Genomic DNA, 17,269 nt, shown 5'->3' with positions numbered 1-17,269 from the left:
TGCTGGCTGTACTACACTGCCGGAACTCATCTGTTGGGATGGTGCCATAAAGGTCACCTGAGGACAATCCCAAGCAAAATGCCCTTCCTGTCCACATTTGAAACAAGCTAAAGATCCCAACTGACAAGCTCCCCTGTGTGGTCTCCCACATCTCCTGTATACTGGATTGCTTGCGCCAGAGCTTGAGCCACTACCCATTCCCAGACCAGACTTGACCTTACTCTAGAACTTGTTCTTTGTTCCTTTTGCCCTTTCCCATCTCTTGCTGCCTAAAATTGCTGCACTAGGGGCCTCTCTGTAACGACCCGAAAATCCGACCCGTTACCGGCGCTAGGATCCAGATCGGCTTAAGGCCGCCGGGACCCGTAGCAAGCCTACATACCTCCTGTAAACCTGTGGAATCCCATACATAACAACATATACATGATCTGTAAAAAATTTTCTTTTCTCTTATCCAAGCAAAACCTGTGCATGCACAAAATCATACATAAACCCCACACTGGAGTCCTCATCAAATACTCCAATGGGGTATCATCATCATACATATCAGCTTGGATAATCATGGTCATTAACATCATTACTCATTAAACACTCTGTACATAATGGGAATTCACACACCTCTAGGTCAAGCACTACTATAATCCTCAATACATCATCATATCATTCATTACATTACATGGTCATAAATACTCATTACATCATGTTCATGTCCACTACTATCTATTACAACATACATGACTTAACTTCACTCTAGCCGACTTCCCGATCTATCCTGTACCTGCAACTCTGGGGATAAAGGGAGTGGGGTGAGCTACTAGAGCCCAGTGAGCAGAATAATAAAACATCAATTTAAATCATGCTTTCATGTATGCGCCATAACACAAACATTTCACAACAAGGATGAACTTGTCACCATTTAGCCCCTATCTTTCTTACTTATACATGCCGGGGGCGTAGAGCCGTAGCAGGCACACCCGGACTTCCATAATCAGTCATGGTGCCAGGGGCGTAGAGCCGTAGCAGGCACACCTGGACTCACATAGGCTATCATGACATACAAGGGCTAATGGATCATTCAACATTCATCCACATCAACAACAAAGTATGCAATGCAACATATTCGTGAATTCTAATGCAAACAACCTGGTATATCTCATGGCATTCATGATGCGTGAATCATGCTAAAACATTTCATTAATTTGCTTTAAAACTTAAAGTTTATTCCACTCACCTCTGGCTAGCTCTGAAGAGACTCTGAAGCAGCTGGCTCACTGCTGGGGGTCTCGGTTCCTCGGGTCCGAACCTACACAGGTGGACTCAAATGAGGGACCAAACATACCTGAATATGACTCTAAAATACTCCCCAAAAACCCCCTAAAACATCTTGAAAACATCTCATGAAAACATGCAAGAAATGGCTGAACAGGGCACTTTCGGCGGCAGGTTCGGCGGCCGAAAGTCCCTCTGCAGCCGAAAGTCATGCAGGTTCGGCGGCCGAACCTCCCAGACAGAGACGAAACTTGAGTTTCGGGGGCAGGCTTCGGCAGCCGAAACTGCCTCCACAAGGGGGTTCGGCCGCCGAAAGTCACTTCGGCGGCCGAACCTGAGTTTCTGCCGAAGGGCAGAAACTTGGCTCCCTTGTGTCCACAGCCTCCAAAACGCCTCAAAACATGCACAAACTTGTTTCTACACATGCATACACATCATACATCACACCTAGGGGTCTCAAACTATAATATACCCCAACTACAACACTTCAAACAACACATTTCCAACATACATTGTTCAAATCACAACATAAACCCATAAACCTATCAACAAGCCTAAACATGCATTCTACCCCATCAACTTGCATAAAACTTTCATAAAACATAAAAGAAACATAGATCGAAGCTTACCTCTTGAAGATCGAGAGGAAGAACGACCCTAGCTCGGAAAATGGAGGGATTTAGCTCCAAGACTTCTAAGCTCCAAAACTTGTTTCAAAAGCTTAAATCTTCAAAACCAAGGGAAAATAAGTGAAAATCTTGAAAGATTTAGAGGAAGAACATCAAAAATGGGTGAGGGGCGGCGGAAAGCTCACCTTGGCCGAAAATGGGGAAAAAACTCGCCCGTTTTCGGCTAAGGGACCCTTTTATAGTGGCTGGCCAGACCACGTTCGGGGGCCGAATGTGCCTCCGCATGCATGCCATGTTCGGCGGCCGAACATGAGGTTCGGCGGCCGAACCTGGACTTCCCTCACTCATGCTTTCGGGGGCCTAACGTGCCTCCAAAACGCATGCATGTTCGGCGGCCGAACTGGACTTTCGGCGGCCGAACCTGGGTTTTCCTCCAAAGACTTTTCATGTAAAAACTCATTAAATTTCTTACTTAAAAACATGACATACATGAAAACATTTCATAAAATCATAGTTTTACCCTTCTAGAGGTTTCCGACATCCGAGGTCCCACCGGACGGTAGGGATTCCGATGCCGGAGTCTAGCCGGGTATTACACCTTAGAACCCGAAGCCTGTGCCTTTGACCGTTTTAATGTACTCTGAATATTGGCACTTGCCTCCATTTTCCTCGCGGCATCCACTATAGAATGGAAACTCTCCTCTGCTGGAAGAATCAAGGAAGAATACCTGGGATGCAGTCTCATAGTATATCTCCTTGCCTTCTTCTGGTCAGTATCATAGGCTTGACCCACGTACTGTAGTAAATCCAGGAACTTATCTGTAAATTCATCAATGCTCATCTCGTCCGTCTGTCGCAACTGTTCAAATTCTATTAGTTTCATCTCTCTGGAACTATCAGGAAAAGCCCACCCTGCAAACTCATTGGCGAACTCTCCCCATGACATACTGTCCATCCTGGGTTCCACATAATTCTTGAACCATTCTCGAGCTTTCTTACATTTAAGTGTGAACCCCGCCATCTCAATGGCTCTACTATCATCAGCTCCCAACTCATCAGTTATCATCTTCACAGTTCTAAGGTACTCAAATGGATCATCTCCTGTATTGAACTTAGGAGCATCCAATTTCAGGTACTCCGTCATTTTCACCTTACTTCCCCCTGATGAACTAGGTTGAGGTGCCTGGACAACAGAGTCTACTGGTTCAAGTGGTGGTGGTGGAGGTACTGTTTCATTTGGTTCTGGGTGTGCTGCACTTGGATGGATAGGTGAGGGTGGATACATGGGATATGGTGAGTAATAATAAGGATAAAGCATATATAGCATGTAAGTAGGATATGGGGCAAAATTAGAGTACTCCGACGTACCTCCAATCGGATACCCTGGGCCCTGAGGAAAGGCTGGATAACCAAATCCCGAGGCCTGAGCGCCTCCCTGAGACTCTCCCATACCTTCTTCAAATCTGCCTACACCCATGCTTTCATCTACTGACTGATCCACCTCCATAGCCTCCCTCACTTCTTCTGACCTTCCTCCTCTAGCTATACCTCTTCTGCTCTCGTCTAAAGACCTTCTAGGGTCCATTGACGTACCTTCCCTGCTTGATCTTTGCGACCTTGCCCTTGGCAATACAGGAGGACGAGCATCTATTCTCTCACTATCTGGTGGGACTCCAGTCAATCGTGCGGATCGACGAGTTCCTCTCATCTTAATTCTGGAAAACAAACACATCACATAGCACATCAGCACATAAACATTACATATCAATAATGCACATGCATAACTCATGGCATTTCATAGCATCAAATAGACAGGACTCAACATCCTATCCTAGTGGACATGATTCCTATTGTGCTTGACCACTTCTAACTTCTATGAGCCCGACACTCTCTCTATAGGTCCGATCATTTGTACCTTGGGCTCTGATACCAATCTGTAACGACCCGAAAATCGAACCGTCATCGGCGCTAGGATTCAGGTCGACTTAAGGTCGCCGAAACCCGTAGCAAGCCTGCTATACTCTCTGTGTACCTATAAATCCCATACATGATCACATATTTTCTGTGAAAATAAAAACTTTTCTCTGATCCAAGGCTTAACCTGTGCATGCACTATCTCTGTACTAAAGAACCCCTGACTAGAGCTTGCTCTAGATGGGTTAACTCATACCGGTTAAGCCTGGTTTTTCACCTGCTCATAAAACAGTTACATAAACAGACCATGTATACACAAGATTTACAATACAAATAAGTCAAGCACAACTCTAACTTTATACACAACTATTACATCTCTTTAATATTACATGTCCACATTATACTATTACAGAACTCTTTTCTCTTCGTGTACCCTGCTGATCTTCCCATGTACACTGATCCTACAAGACTGGGGATAAGGGAGTGGGATGAGCTCTATAGCCCAGTAAGTAGAACAATAAAACAGGTCATTAAAATATGATCTTATAGAATGCATCATATCACAGACAATTCACATCAAGGGTAAACCTGTCATCAAATAGTCTCAGTAACATTTCTGTGCCAGGGCGTAGAATGGGCACCTAGTCTTCCTGTCATGTATATCTATACGTGTATATAACACCTGTACTTACCATTGTGCCAGGGCGTAGTCAAAGGCTCCTGGACTTTCCTTATACTTGCCAGGGCATAGTCAAAGGCTCCTGGACTTTCTCAGAGGCTCATTTGGATCATTCAGCATCCACCCACATCAACAAGTAAGTATGCAATGCAACATATTCGTGGATTTTAATGCAATCAACCTATTGCATAATCATGATGCATGAAAATATGCTAAATGCATTTCATTTCTCAATTAAAAGGATTAAGTTTAGTTCCACTCACCTCTGGCTATCTCTGGACTGACTCTGCAAACTCTGAAGCAGTACTCACTGTTGCTCTCTTTGGTTCCTCTGGTCTGTGCCTACACAGATGGACTCAAATGAGGGACCAAACTAGCTCAAAACAACTCTATAAGACTCCCCAAGAATCCCCTTAAACACCCTAAAACAATCATGTAAAGCATGCAAAGGAAGGCTGGACAGGGCACTTTCGGCGGCAGGTTCGGCGACCGAAAGTCCTCTCCAGAGCCGAAACTCATGCACCTTCGGTGGCCGAATCTCTACTTTCGGCAGCCGAACCCTTTCGGGGGCAAGTTTCGGGGCCTGAAAGGCACTCTAAAGACGAAAGTCCATAACCTTCGGCGGCCGAAACTCCCCTCCAGAGCCGAAAGTCCAAACTCTCGGGGGCAAGCTTAGGCAACCGAAGCCACCTCCTCAGCACATTCGGCGGCCGAACCATTCTTCGGCGGCCGAAGCTGGGTTCATCAGCAAGGCAGAACCTTGCTCTGCCTCACGCCAAACTTCACCAAATCTTCCTAAACTCAAACATCTCAATTCCTCAACATGCATATACCCAAGTATATGCTCAAAGGGGTCAAAAAATACTTAAAACCCCAACATAACAACAAAGCATAACACATAAACATGCTTTTATCTACAAAACACCAAAAACTCACTCTTTACCCTATTCATGCAACTCTACCCAAAAACTCCATAAAACTTCCATAACTCATGAAAATAAGTTCAGGATCTTCACTTACCTCTTGAAACCAAGAAGATGAACGATCCTAACGTGGAGATTTGGAGCAACTCTTTTTCATACTTTCCAAACTTCAAAACTTATGTTTATAGTTCAAAACCTTCAAAAAAAAAATTAAAACCAATCAAACCTTTTGCAAGATTTGATGAAAACATGAAGCATACCTAAGGAAAGCATGGTCTCACCTCTGAAAGTGAAAGGAAAAGCAATTCTTATCCGTTCAACCGACTGAGGGCCTTTTATAGGTGGCTGGCCAGACCACTTTCGGCGGCCTAACGTGAAACCGAAAGCCATGCATGTTCGGCGGCCGAACCTGGCTTTTCTGCGTTGGTTCTTTTCTTTCAAAAACTCATTCCATTTTAACTTGAACACATTAAAACATTCTAAAATACTTTAGAAAAACATTATTCTTACCCTTCTAGAGGATTCCGACATCCTGGATCCCACCGGAAAGTAGAATTCCGATGTCAGACTCTAGCCGGGTATTACAACACTCATATCCATAAACATAAACCCCACACTGGAGCCCTCATCAAATGTGCCAATGGGTTAACATAACATACATTAAGCTTGGTTTACACAAACATCAATAAAACATACATAAGGATCATGTACAAAAAGGGATTAACCAAATACTAGGGCCAAGCACAACTCTATCCAATACATTACATTATTTTACATCATATCATTTTACTTTTCGTTACATATTTTTACATTACATCATGTCCACAACTATACTATTACATAGACATAACTAAAGCCATAACCTGCTGATCTCCTAAACTATCTCTGACCCTGCAAACCTGGAGGTTAGGGGAGAGGGGTGAGCTGGAAAGCCCAGTGAGCAGAATAATAAACAGTTTATTTAAACACATACTTTCATGAAATGCATCACAACACAAACAATACACATCAATGATAGACTTGTCACCAATAGCCCTCCACATAACGTAACATGTCCAACTGTGCCAGGGGCGATTAGGCCACGCCTGGTCTTCTCTTACATATAACATATTGCTAGGGGTGATTAGGCCACACCTGGTCTTTTCATCTCATATCATATTGTTTCATAGTGAGGGCTAGAGGATCATCCAATATCCATCCACATCATCATCATAATATTATGCAATGCATCATATTCGTGAATTCTAATGCAAACAACCTATTTCATAACATGGTATTCATGATGCATGAACATGCTTAAAATATTTGATTTCTTTAATATAAAAAGAGTTATGTTCTACTCACCTCTGGCTGACGCTTTACTAACCCTGGAGCAGCTAACTCACTGCTGATCACCTCGGTTCCTCAGGTCCGATCCTACACAGGTGGACTCAAATGAGGGACCAAACATACTCTAATATTACTCTAAACATCTCCCCAAAAACCCTCTAAAACACCTTAAAACAAGCATGCAAAACAGGCAAAGGAAGGCTGGACAGGGCACCTTCGGCGGCAGGTTCGGCGGTCGAATGCTCCCACAGATCCGAAAGTCAGGCACTTTCGGGGGCAGGTTCGGCGGCCGAAAGTCTCCTCCAGAGACGAAAGCCAGGCACTTTCGGCGGCATCTTCGGCGGCCGAAAGTCCCTTCTAGATCCGAAAGTCCATTTTCGGGGGCAAGGTTTGGCGGCCAAAGATTGCTTCCACAGGCAGGTTTGGAAGCCGAAATTACCTTCGGCGGCCGAACCTAGGTTCCCCAGCAAGGCATAACCCATTTCTGCCTCATGCATTCCGCCTCCAAAACCTCCCACACTCACATCCAACACTTCCAAAACATGCACAACTCATACAATAAGCATATAGGGGTCTCAAACTAGCCTATACCCCCAACAAACATCACATATACATGCATTAACATACTTTTATCATAAAGGTATCAAAACCCTAACATGCAAACTCTACTCTCCACATGCATTCCTAGCCCTTACCCCTTCATAAAACTCACTTAAAACATTATAAGAGATGGGGATCTACACTTACCTCTTGAAGATCGAGGGTTGGTGCGATCCAAACTTGAAGATATAGAGAATCCAAGCTCCAAAAGTCTCCAAGCTCTCAAAACCTTGATCCAAGCTTAAAACTCTTCAAAACAAAGATAAAACTCATGAAAACTTGAAGGATTTAAAGAAAAAGCGTAAAAACAACCAAAGGAGAGCATGAACTCACCTATGCCCGAAAAGAGAGAGAAAACTCGCCCATTTTCTGGACAAGGGGCCTTTTATAGGTGGCCAACCAAACTCCCTTCGACGGCCAAATCTGCTCCCGCAACTCCCCCACGTTCGGCGGCCGAACTTGGGGTTCAGCGGCAGCAAGAGGAAGCCACTTTCGGAAGCCTAACGTGCCCCCTAAACAGCCCCATGTTCGGTAGCCGAACTTGAGGTTCGGCGGCCGAACCTGGGTTATTCTCTCCTTGGTCTTTTCTTTCAAAAACTCAATTTCTTTCTTATCAAAACCATAAAAACATGTAAAAATATTTTGAAAAACCTTTCCTCTACCATTCTAGAGAGCTCCAACATCTGGAATTTCCGGATTCCAATGGAGATTCCGCCGGAAAGTTGGAATTCCGATGTCGGGGTCTAGCCGGGTAGTACACTATTACACCACGTTTGCAAAGACTTTATGCTTCTTATGTTACAGCTAAGTATATGACTTGGCACAATGACCATGCAAATGAGGATGGGGTGATGCGTCATTGTTCAGATGCTCCTGCTTCGAAGCATTTCAATCAAACTCATCCAACCTTTGCAATGGAGGCCCGAAATGTCAGACTCGGCCTTTGGACTGATGGATTTCAACCATTTGGTCAATCTGGGCAACAGTATTCTTCATGGCCAGTAATATTAACTCCATACAATTTGCCACCAGGTATGTGTATGAAAGATGAGTACATGTTCCTGACAATTACCATACCTGGTCCCAAGAATCCAAAAGAGAAGCTTGATGTCTACATGCAACCATTAGTGAAGGAAATGAAAGAACTTTGGGAAATTGGTGTGAATACTTACGATGCTTTCCAGCAGAACAATTTTATTATGCGTGCTGCTTTAATTTGGACTATTAGTGACTTCCTTGCTTATTCAATACTCTCAGGGTGGAGCACAGCAGGACGCACTGCATGTCCCTACTGTATGGAAAATACAGATGCATTTACATTAAAAAGGGGGGTAAACAAACATGGTTTGACAGTCATCGAAAGTTTTTGCCTGACGACCACCCTTTCTGTCGAAACAAGATATCTTTTATTAAAAACCGAACTGTCTCCAAGTCACCGCCACCAATTAGAACTGGAGAATACTTGCTAAAAGAAATTGAGCAAATTGGGTTGATGCGGATAATAGACATTGACAGTCATGAAATAAATGGTCGGCTTTCAAAGACAACTGGTTGGCGTAAGCGGTGCATATTATGGGATTTGCCATATTGGTCATCAAATATGATTCGCCACAATCTTAATGTAATGCACATTGAAAAGAATGTATTTGAAAATATTTTTAATACAGTGATGAATATGGAGGGGAAGACGAAAGACAATATAAAATCACGGGAAGATTTAAATGAAATATGCAGGAGACCAGAATTAAAGAAAGATCCAATTAGCGAAAAATATCCAAAAGCAAGTTATTGTTTGGACAAGCAATCAAAGATGATACTGTGTGATTGGCTTAAAACACTGAAATTCCCTGACGGATATGTTTCCAATCTAGGGAGATATGTTGATAGTCGGAAGCTTAGACTTTTTAGTATGAAAAGCCACGATTGTCATGTTTTCATGCAACAAATTCTTTCTATAGCTCTCAGAGAATTGTTACCGAATAATGTTTGGCAACCAATAACAGAGCTTAGCAATTTCTTTAGAGAACTTACTTTAACTACACTTACTAATTGGGACATGCAACGGTTAAATGAACAAATTCCTATGATCCTTTGTAAGGTTGAACGAGTATTTCCTCCAAGTCTGTTTGATTCAATGGAACATTTACTAGTACACCTTGTATATGAGACATTAATTGCAGGACCAGTACAATATCGGTGGATGTACCCATTTGAGAGGTATACTTACTAATTCTTTACGTATACTTCTCAGCATGATGATTTACTTAGTATACATTTCTAATTTCTGTTTTCACATACTAGATACCTGAGAAAGTTAAAGAACAATGTCAAAAATAAAGCAAGGGTCGAAGTTTCAATATGCAATGCTTACTTGGTAGAAGAAGCAGGTGCATTTTCTGCTCATTATTTTGAAGCACATGTAATGACCAGACATCAAAAGGTTCCATGAAACTTGCATGAATTTGTCTCCGATGATGATGTACCGGGTAAATTAAGCATATTCAAATGCACAGGTAGAACACTCGGAAAGGGAAAATCAGGATATATGACTGAAGATGAAATCCAAGCTGCTCAAACATATATTCTCTTAAATTATCCAGAGGTGAAAACATATATTGAGTAAGTATTGTTAATTATATTAATAGTATAATACCTCTTCCATTGTACATTATTGTTAAACATTACTTGTTAATTTGTATGTATAGCATTTATGTAGAGCGAGTAAAGTCGGCACAACCAAATATCACAAATGCAGCTATTGATGAAAAACTGGAGAGAGAGTTTGGCCAATGGTTTTACAAGTATGCCCATGAATTGCAGAACAATGTAGAAAATCAGCTTATACAAGATCTGTCTAATGGACCACTCAGAAGTGTCACCAATTTTGATGGGTATTGTGTCAATGGATGTAAATTCAACACAATCAATGGAAATTCAAGTACTAACTCAATGAATTTTGGTGTATGTATAAAAGGGAGTAATTACAGTTCTAAATAAAGTGACTACTATGGACAGTTGGTTGAGCTGTTGCGGTTGGAGTATTCAGGTTTACCAATTAAGCAGACTGTACCTGTCAAATGTGACTGATTTGATCCAACACCAAATACAGGCACCAAGGTGCATAGACAGTATAGAATAGTCGATATTAACAATAAGCGAAGATACACTAAGTACGAGCTATTTGTATTAGTCTCTCAGGCAACACAAGTCGTTTATGCTTCATACCTGAGCAAGCGTCGTGACAAAAATAATTGGTGGGCTGTGATGAAAGTTAAAAGTAGACCTGTTGTTGATGTAATACCCGGCTAGACTCCGGTATCGAAATTCCTACCGTCCGGTGAAATTTCGGATGTCAGAGACCTCTAGAAGGGTAAAACTATGTTTTTATAAGATGTTTTAAATGTATTTTATGTTTTAAGCAAGAAAGAAAATGAGTTTTTGCATGAAAATTTCCTTGGAGGAAAACTCAGGTTCGGCCGCCGAACATGCATGCACTTCGGGAGTACTTTAGGCCCCCGAAAGCATAAGTGAGGGAAGTCTAGGTTCGGCTGCCGAACCTTATGTTCGGCTTCCGAATATGGCATGCATGCGGAGGCACGTTCGGCTCCCGAATGTGGCCTGGCCAGCCACCTATAAAGGGATCCCTTAGCCGAAATGGGCGAGTTTTCTCCCCATTTTCGGCCAAGGTGAGCTCTCCGCCGTCCCTCGTCGATTTTGAGTTTCTTCCTTCAAATCTTTCTTGATTTTTATGAGTTTACACCTTTGTCTTGAAGATTTTGAGCAAATAGCAAGTTTTGGAGCTTGGAGGTTCAAGGAACTCGATCTCTCCCATCTCCGAGCTAGGGTCGTTTTTCCTCTCGATCTTCAAGAGGTAAGAGTCGATCTTGAGCTCATTATATGTTTTAAACAAGTTTTAAGTTGTTTTATGGGGTAGAAATGTATGTTAGGTTATATTGGAGTTCATGGGTTCATGTTAAGTTTTTGAGCAATGTATGATGTTTGTGGTTGTTTGATGTGTTGTAGTTGGGGCTTAAGATAGTTTGAAGCCCCTAGGAGCTGAATGTATATTTCTATGCATGTTTTGGTTGAGTAGAATGCATGATAGAAGGTTTGGGAGGTTGTTGTGCATGTTGGAGCCGAGTTTCTGCCATTTGGGAGAAACCAGGTTCGGCAGCCGAAGGAACTTTCGGCCGCCGAACATGCTTGTGAAGGCTGGCCTTTCGGCTGCCGAAGCCTGCCCCGAAAATGGACTTTCGTCTCTGGAGGGCATTTTCGGCCGCCGAAGGTGCCGCCGAACCTGCATGACTTTCGGCTCTGGAGGGACTTTCTGTCGCCGAACCTGCCGCCGAAAGTGCCCTGTTCAGCCTTCCTTCCCATGCTTTCTATGGATGTTTTGAGGTGTTTTAGGGGTTTTTTGGGGAGTATTTTAGAGTCATGTTCATGTATGTTAGGTCCATCATTTGAGTCCACCTGTATAGGTTCGGATCCGAGGAACCGAGGACCTCAGCAGTGAGATAGCTGCTTCAGAGTCAGTAGAGCTTCAGCCAGAGGTGAGTGGGATAACTCTCTACGTTTTCAAAGCAAATAATGAAAGTTAGCATGATTCACACATCATGAATGCCATGAGCTATGTAGGGTGCTTGCATTAGAAATTCACGAATATGTTGCATTGCATATTATGTTGTTGATGTGGATGAATGTTGAATAATCCATTAGCCCTCACACGTTATGACATGATGATATAATATGGAAGTCCAGGCGTGCTTGCACTACGCCCCTGGCACAATATAAGAGAAAGACCGGGTGTGGCCTGCACTACGCCTTCGACACTATTGGATATGTATGTTATGCTATGGAAGTCCAGGCGTGCCTGCACTATGCCCCTGGCATGGTTAGACTGTATGGAGGGTTAAATGGTGACAAGTTCATCCTTGATGTGATTTTTTTGTGATGTGTTGCATTCCATAAAAGCATGAAACTTAAATTGAATGTTTTATTATTCTGCTCACTGGGCTTTATAGCTCACCCCTCTCCCTTAACCCCCCAGATTTGCAGGTACAGGGTAGACCTGGAGGTCAGCAAGAGTAATGAAGTTATGGTCATGTAATAGCTAGTGTGGACATGATAAATGTTGATATGTAATGAAAAAGTATGTTATAGACATGTTATGTAATGATGCTTATGAAAGTTTAGAGTTGTGCTTGACCATGGTATTATGTTAATCCCTTTCTAGTACATGATCTTAATGTCTAATGATGATTATTGTAAACCAAACTTCATTTATGTTATGTCACCCCATTGGAGCATTGATGAGGACTCCAAGGTGGAGTTAATGTTTATGTTTATGATCAGTGCATGCACAGGTTGAGTTTGGTGAATGAATGAAAAGAAAAGTTTAAATTTTTATGTATGTGTTGATCATGTATGGGATTAAACAGGTTTACAGGTTGAATGTTTGGCTTGCTACGGGTCCCGGCGGCCTTAAGCCGATCTAGATCCTAGCGCCGGTAGCGGTTCGTATTTCCGGATCGTTACAGTTGAAGTATCTGAAATGTCTTCAAAGACATATAAACATTTTCAAGAAGATGAGGTTGATTACGCTAAAGTAAATTTACTTCTGGATGATGTTACTCAACAACATTGCCTGAATGATCCTAGTGGAGGAATGACTGAGATTCATGATGATGTTTCGACAAATGAAGATGAGTTTCTTAGTGACCCAAATTCTGATGCAGATGTAGATGGTGACAATGAGTTCGATTCATACGAATCAAACTAAATTAATTTATATTCTAAATCAGTTTGGAGTTGTATATTTCTATTATTTCTCAGTGAGTAACTTACTACGTTTATACCTTTTTAATTTAATGTTTATGAACTTTATATTATTTTTTGCATTGACTTTTTTTTTTTGTTCACAGATGAGGGGACATGGAAGGGTTAAGAAGCCCAAAGAACCGGTTCGACTTCCTGCTAGTACAAGTCAAGAGGAGGCAACTGCAGATGACGGACAAGAGCATGAGTCACAGTTACCACGGGCATCGACGGGAATTGGGGATACGAAGCTTCAGATATGGGTACCACTTGCATCCAGTGTACAGCCATGTCATAGGAATCGATCATGTCCACTAGTTCCACCATGTACCGATGCATTGTCTCCCCGTCCCCTTCCACCTCCTCACCGTCACACTCTAGCTCCTCACCGTCCCACTCCAGCTCCACGACCTACGCTATCACATTCACATTCAGCTCAACCTTCATCCCCTTCTGCTACTACATCAGCTAGAGGGATAAGATCTGCATCAGCATCTACTCCATCATCTGCTCTAGCATCAGCGGGTTCGACCACTGCTGTAGGCGGCACACAATCATTCCGACAGACCATTTCACTCATTAATAACAAGTAATAGTTAATTATTTCTTAATTACGATTACTTTTAATTTTACCCTATACTAACTCACCATTGTTCATGTACTTTACATCCGTCGGAGATGTGCAGTCGCATGATTACTCTGATAATAAAAGAAAGATTGGTTGCGGAAGGGCACTGTTGGAAGACAATACCAAATGACACTAAGAAGTTTTATTGGTAGGAATTCAAGGTGAAGCATAATTCTTTAAGCATTTTGGCCTATAATATGAAATGTGTAATTACTAACTACTCATATACTTTAATCTTTTTGTAGAAATACTTCATATGGGACCAAGCAATTGACAGCTTGGTCAAAATTGCATGGTAGAAAAAGGCAGCTGAGAGATACAGGGGCTTAATGTGGGAAATCAGGAAAGGGAAGACGAAGAATCTGGCTACACTAGATTCTGTTTTGAGGAAGTGGCAGGAAACTTAGAACACTTCTGAATATAAAGAGAAGTGTGACAAGTTTTCTGCCAATAGGCACAGTGAGGCTGGAGGGTCAGGATCTAGCATTTCCAGGCATGCATGCGGATCAGTTTCACAGTATACCCACCAGCAGAGGATGGTATTAGTAATCCCTTTACTATTTATTTTCTTATAAATATTTTTTTATACTAATTGCTATCCTTCTTATAATTGATAACAGAGAGAAAGACTAGGTAGAGAACCACATCCTCATGAGCTTTTCGAGGCCACACATAAAAGAAAGGGGACGGAGGAGTTTGTTGATACTAGGTCAAAAGCTATTTATGTAAGTTGATAATAAATGTAGTTATAAACAATTTTGATGTACTTAAATCATTTTACTAATACGTTATTTGAAATTTATAATGCAGGATAAATACGTACAACTGAAGGAGGCAGCAACACAGCAACAGGAGAGAAGCAATGAGCAGACGCCCATAAATGAGGCCCAGCTTTACTACGAAGCGATTGGAGGGCAGAAAAAGAGTTGAGTTTATGGATTAGGGTCCCAGGCTTCAGCATATTTTCATGAGCCATCTCATTATTCTACTTCATACACGTCTGCACCCCCAGTGGATCCTCCTACAATTGAAGCAATGAACAGGATGCAGAATAAAATTGATCGGCTAGAGACAGAAAATAGTCGAATTACCACAGTGCTGGACGAGTTACAGGTGTTTATGCATAAGATGATGGCACAACAGGGTATTGGGACATTCACTTAGACATTTGCTCCTAGGGCACCTCCAGCTCCGTCTCCACAACAACGGCATGATGATGCCCCTGTCATTGGTGATCATCATATAGACAGTGATGATGATGCAGATGATGAGCTTGCTAGTTTAATTTAGTATGTATCTTTTGTTATGACCAGTTGGTAATTTTTATTTCAAATTATAATTCTAGTACAAAATCTTTAAGTTTTAAATATATTTTAATGATTGATTTAGTTTTTTACGATTATAGTTTAATAATGTCCAGGATGATGATGGATGTATATGAATGTATAGGGTACAGGTACATGTGCATAATGTATAAAAATATAGGAATGATTTTGCAATTTTATGATTTACCAATGGAATTTCCGTTGGTGTCACTAACGGATCCATGTCCGTCGCAAAGGAAAACAACGTCATTTTGTATTCACTAATGGATTACTAACGCAAATTCCGTTAGTGTCACTAACGGACATTTCCATTGGTAATCCGTTAGTGACACTAACGGATACAAATTCCGTCAATGAATAATTTACCAACGAGGTTTTTCCCAACAAAATGAATCTGTCACAGATCTGTTAGTGAAATTATTCACTAACGGAATATCAATGTTTACCAACGGAAATTTTTGTTGGTAATTTTTAAAATTCTTGTAGTGCTCTTTGAACACTAACTTTCTAACGGTCATGTGATTGAGCATCTACTGTCTAAAAATCAAATATCACTTGAAGTTATTCTGCTATCTTCATAAGCCATGAACAACTTGGTCTCCTCTTCCTCTTCTGCATAATTAGCTTGCTGATTTCATTTCCAGCAATCTGCTTTTACATGCCCATATTTTTTGTAGTAATAACATTCAATACTGCTTCTGCTAGTTCCCTGATTCTTTGTTTTTGTTCATGCTGCTCATTTCTTTGCCCATTGCCTCTACCACGATCGTTTCTACCATGACCTCCTCTGCCTCTGTATCCTCTTTTTCCATGTCCTCTACTAGCTACTTCACCTTTTATATGAAAGGCTTTCTCTTCATTCTTTTCATCTGATTTGTATAATATCACTTCATGAGATTGCAGGGATCCCATCAATTCATCAAATGAATATGTGGCCAAGTCTTTTGACTGGGACATGATATAAAAGAGTCTTCATAAGTAGTTATTGTTGTGATTTGCCACTAATAGTGTAAGTATGCCAATGTAGGCTATCACTAAGAAGGTATATTGTTGTAATTTGATATAAAAGAGTATTAAACTTAACTATGACATGATATAAAAGAGTCTTCATAAGTAGTTATTGTTGTGATTTGCCAATAATAGTGTAAGCATGCCAATGTAGACTATCACTAAGAAGGTGCATTGCTCTTTGTCTCCTATAGGTAAAACTCATGCCTTATTCGAGAGTGTTAAGTTGGCATTTGCAATTAGTTTCTCGTTCATTAAATGCAAAATGGATTCTAAGGTATTCAATAACGCTATTTACTGGTTTTTTTAATCTTTTTTAACGTGTGATATTATAAAAAAATATATTTTATAAAATTTAATTTTTATAATTAAATTATAATTTTTACTAAGATCCACCACATAAATAAGACTGTTTTTTATTTTTTTATGTGGGATATTATAAAAAAAATATTTTATAAAATTTAATTTCTATAATTAAATTATAATTTTTACTAAAATCCGACATATAAATAAGGCTGAAACTCTAGGAAGATTCTAACTTGTAAAAAAGAAATGGTTTATTGGGAAATATGGTCGGCAAATTGTTGTGGTGATATTGTTTTTTTCCTTGCATTATTTCACAGCAGCACAACCCAACAGCGAGATTAATTTTAAATAGTTAGCCACAAGTTAGTCAAACGGTAAAATATTTTTTAAAATAAAATTTGATAATTATATCAACAATTTTATTATTTTTTCAATATATAAGTTTAAAAGAAAGATTAACTAAGAGTGAAGAAAAAAAAAGAGATAACTACAATACTAGTAATAATATCAAAAAATTAAAAAAAATAATATTAATTAATACTATAAACAAAATTTTTGAGTTAATGATATGAATAAAAAGAATTATAATCCTCTAGTTAAAGCTAACTGAAAAAATTCAAGTATGGCATGAGTTTCTGCTATTAAAGAATAACCCTAAATACATTTCATCACTTCATCTCGCAAAATATCTTTATAATTATTAAACTATCACAATAATAGTTAGGGTGGGCATTCGGACAGTTCGATTTAAAATCGAACTGAATCGAATAAATTGAAAATCGAAATTTTAGTATTTATAAAAACCGAACCGAACAGATTTTAGTCAGAAATTAAATTAAAATTTA

General features: G+C 40.5%; 1 protein-coding gene across 1 annotated transcript; it reads left to right on the top strand.

Annotated features, from left to right (window-relative positions):
* The first annotated feature begins 8,155 nt into the window (after positions 1–8,155).
* On the top strand, positions 8,156–10,652 carry LOC110608925. The gene is made up of 6 exons (XM_021748205.1): positions 8,156–8,601; positions 8,697–9,560; positions 9,645–9,730; positions 9,857–9,962; positions 10,049–10,281; positions 10,453–10,652. Exons 1-6 carry the CDS (start codon positions 8,156–8,158, stop codon positions 10,650–10,652), a joined length of 1,935 nt encoding a protein of 644 aa, XP_021603897.1.
* The last annotated feature ends 6,617 nt before the right edge of the window (positions 10,653–17,269 follow it).

The sequence above is a fragment of the Manihot esculenta genome, chromosome 2 (genome assembly GCF_001659605.2).
Source record: "Manihot esculenta cultivar AM560-2 chromosome 2, M.esculenta_v8, whole genome shotgun sequence".
NCBI classification, from domain to species: Eukaryota; Viridiplantae; Streptophyta; class Magnoliopsida; order Malpighiales; family Euphorbiaceae; genus Manihot; species Manihot esculenta.
Note: the sequence above shows the minus strand (reverse complement) of the source record. Positions and strands in the feature narration are given on the sequence as shown.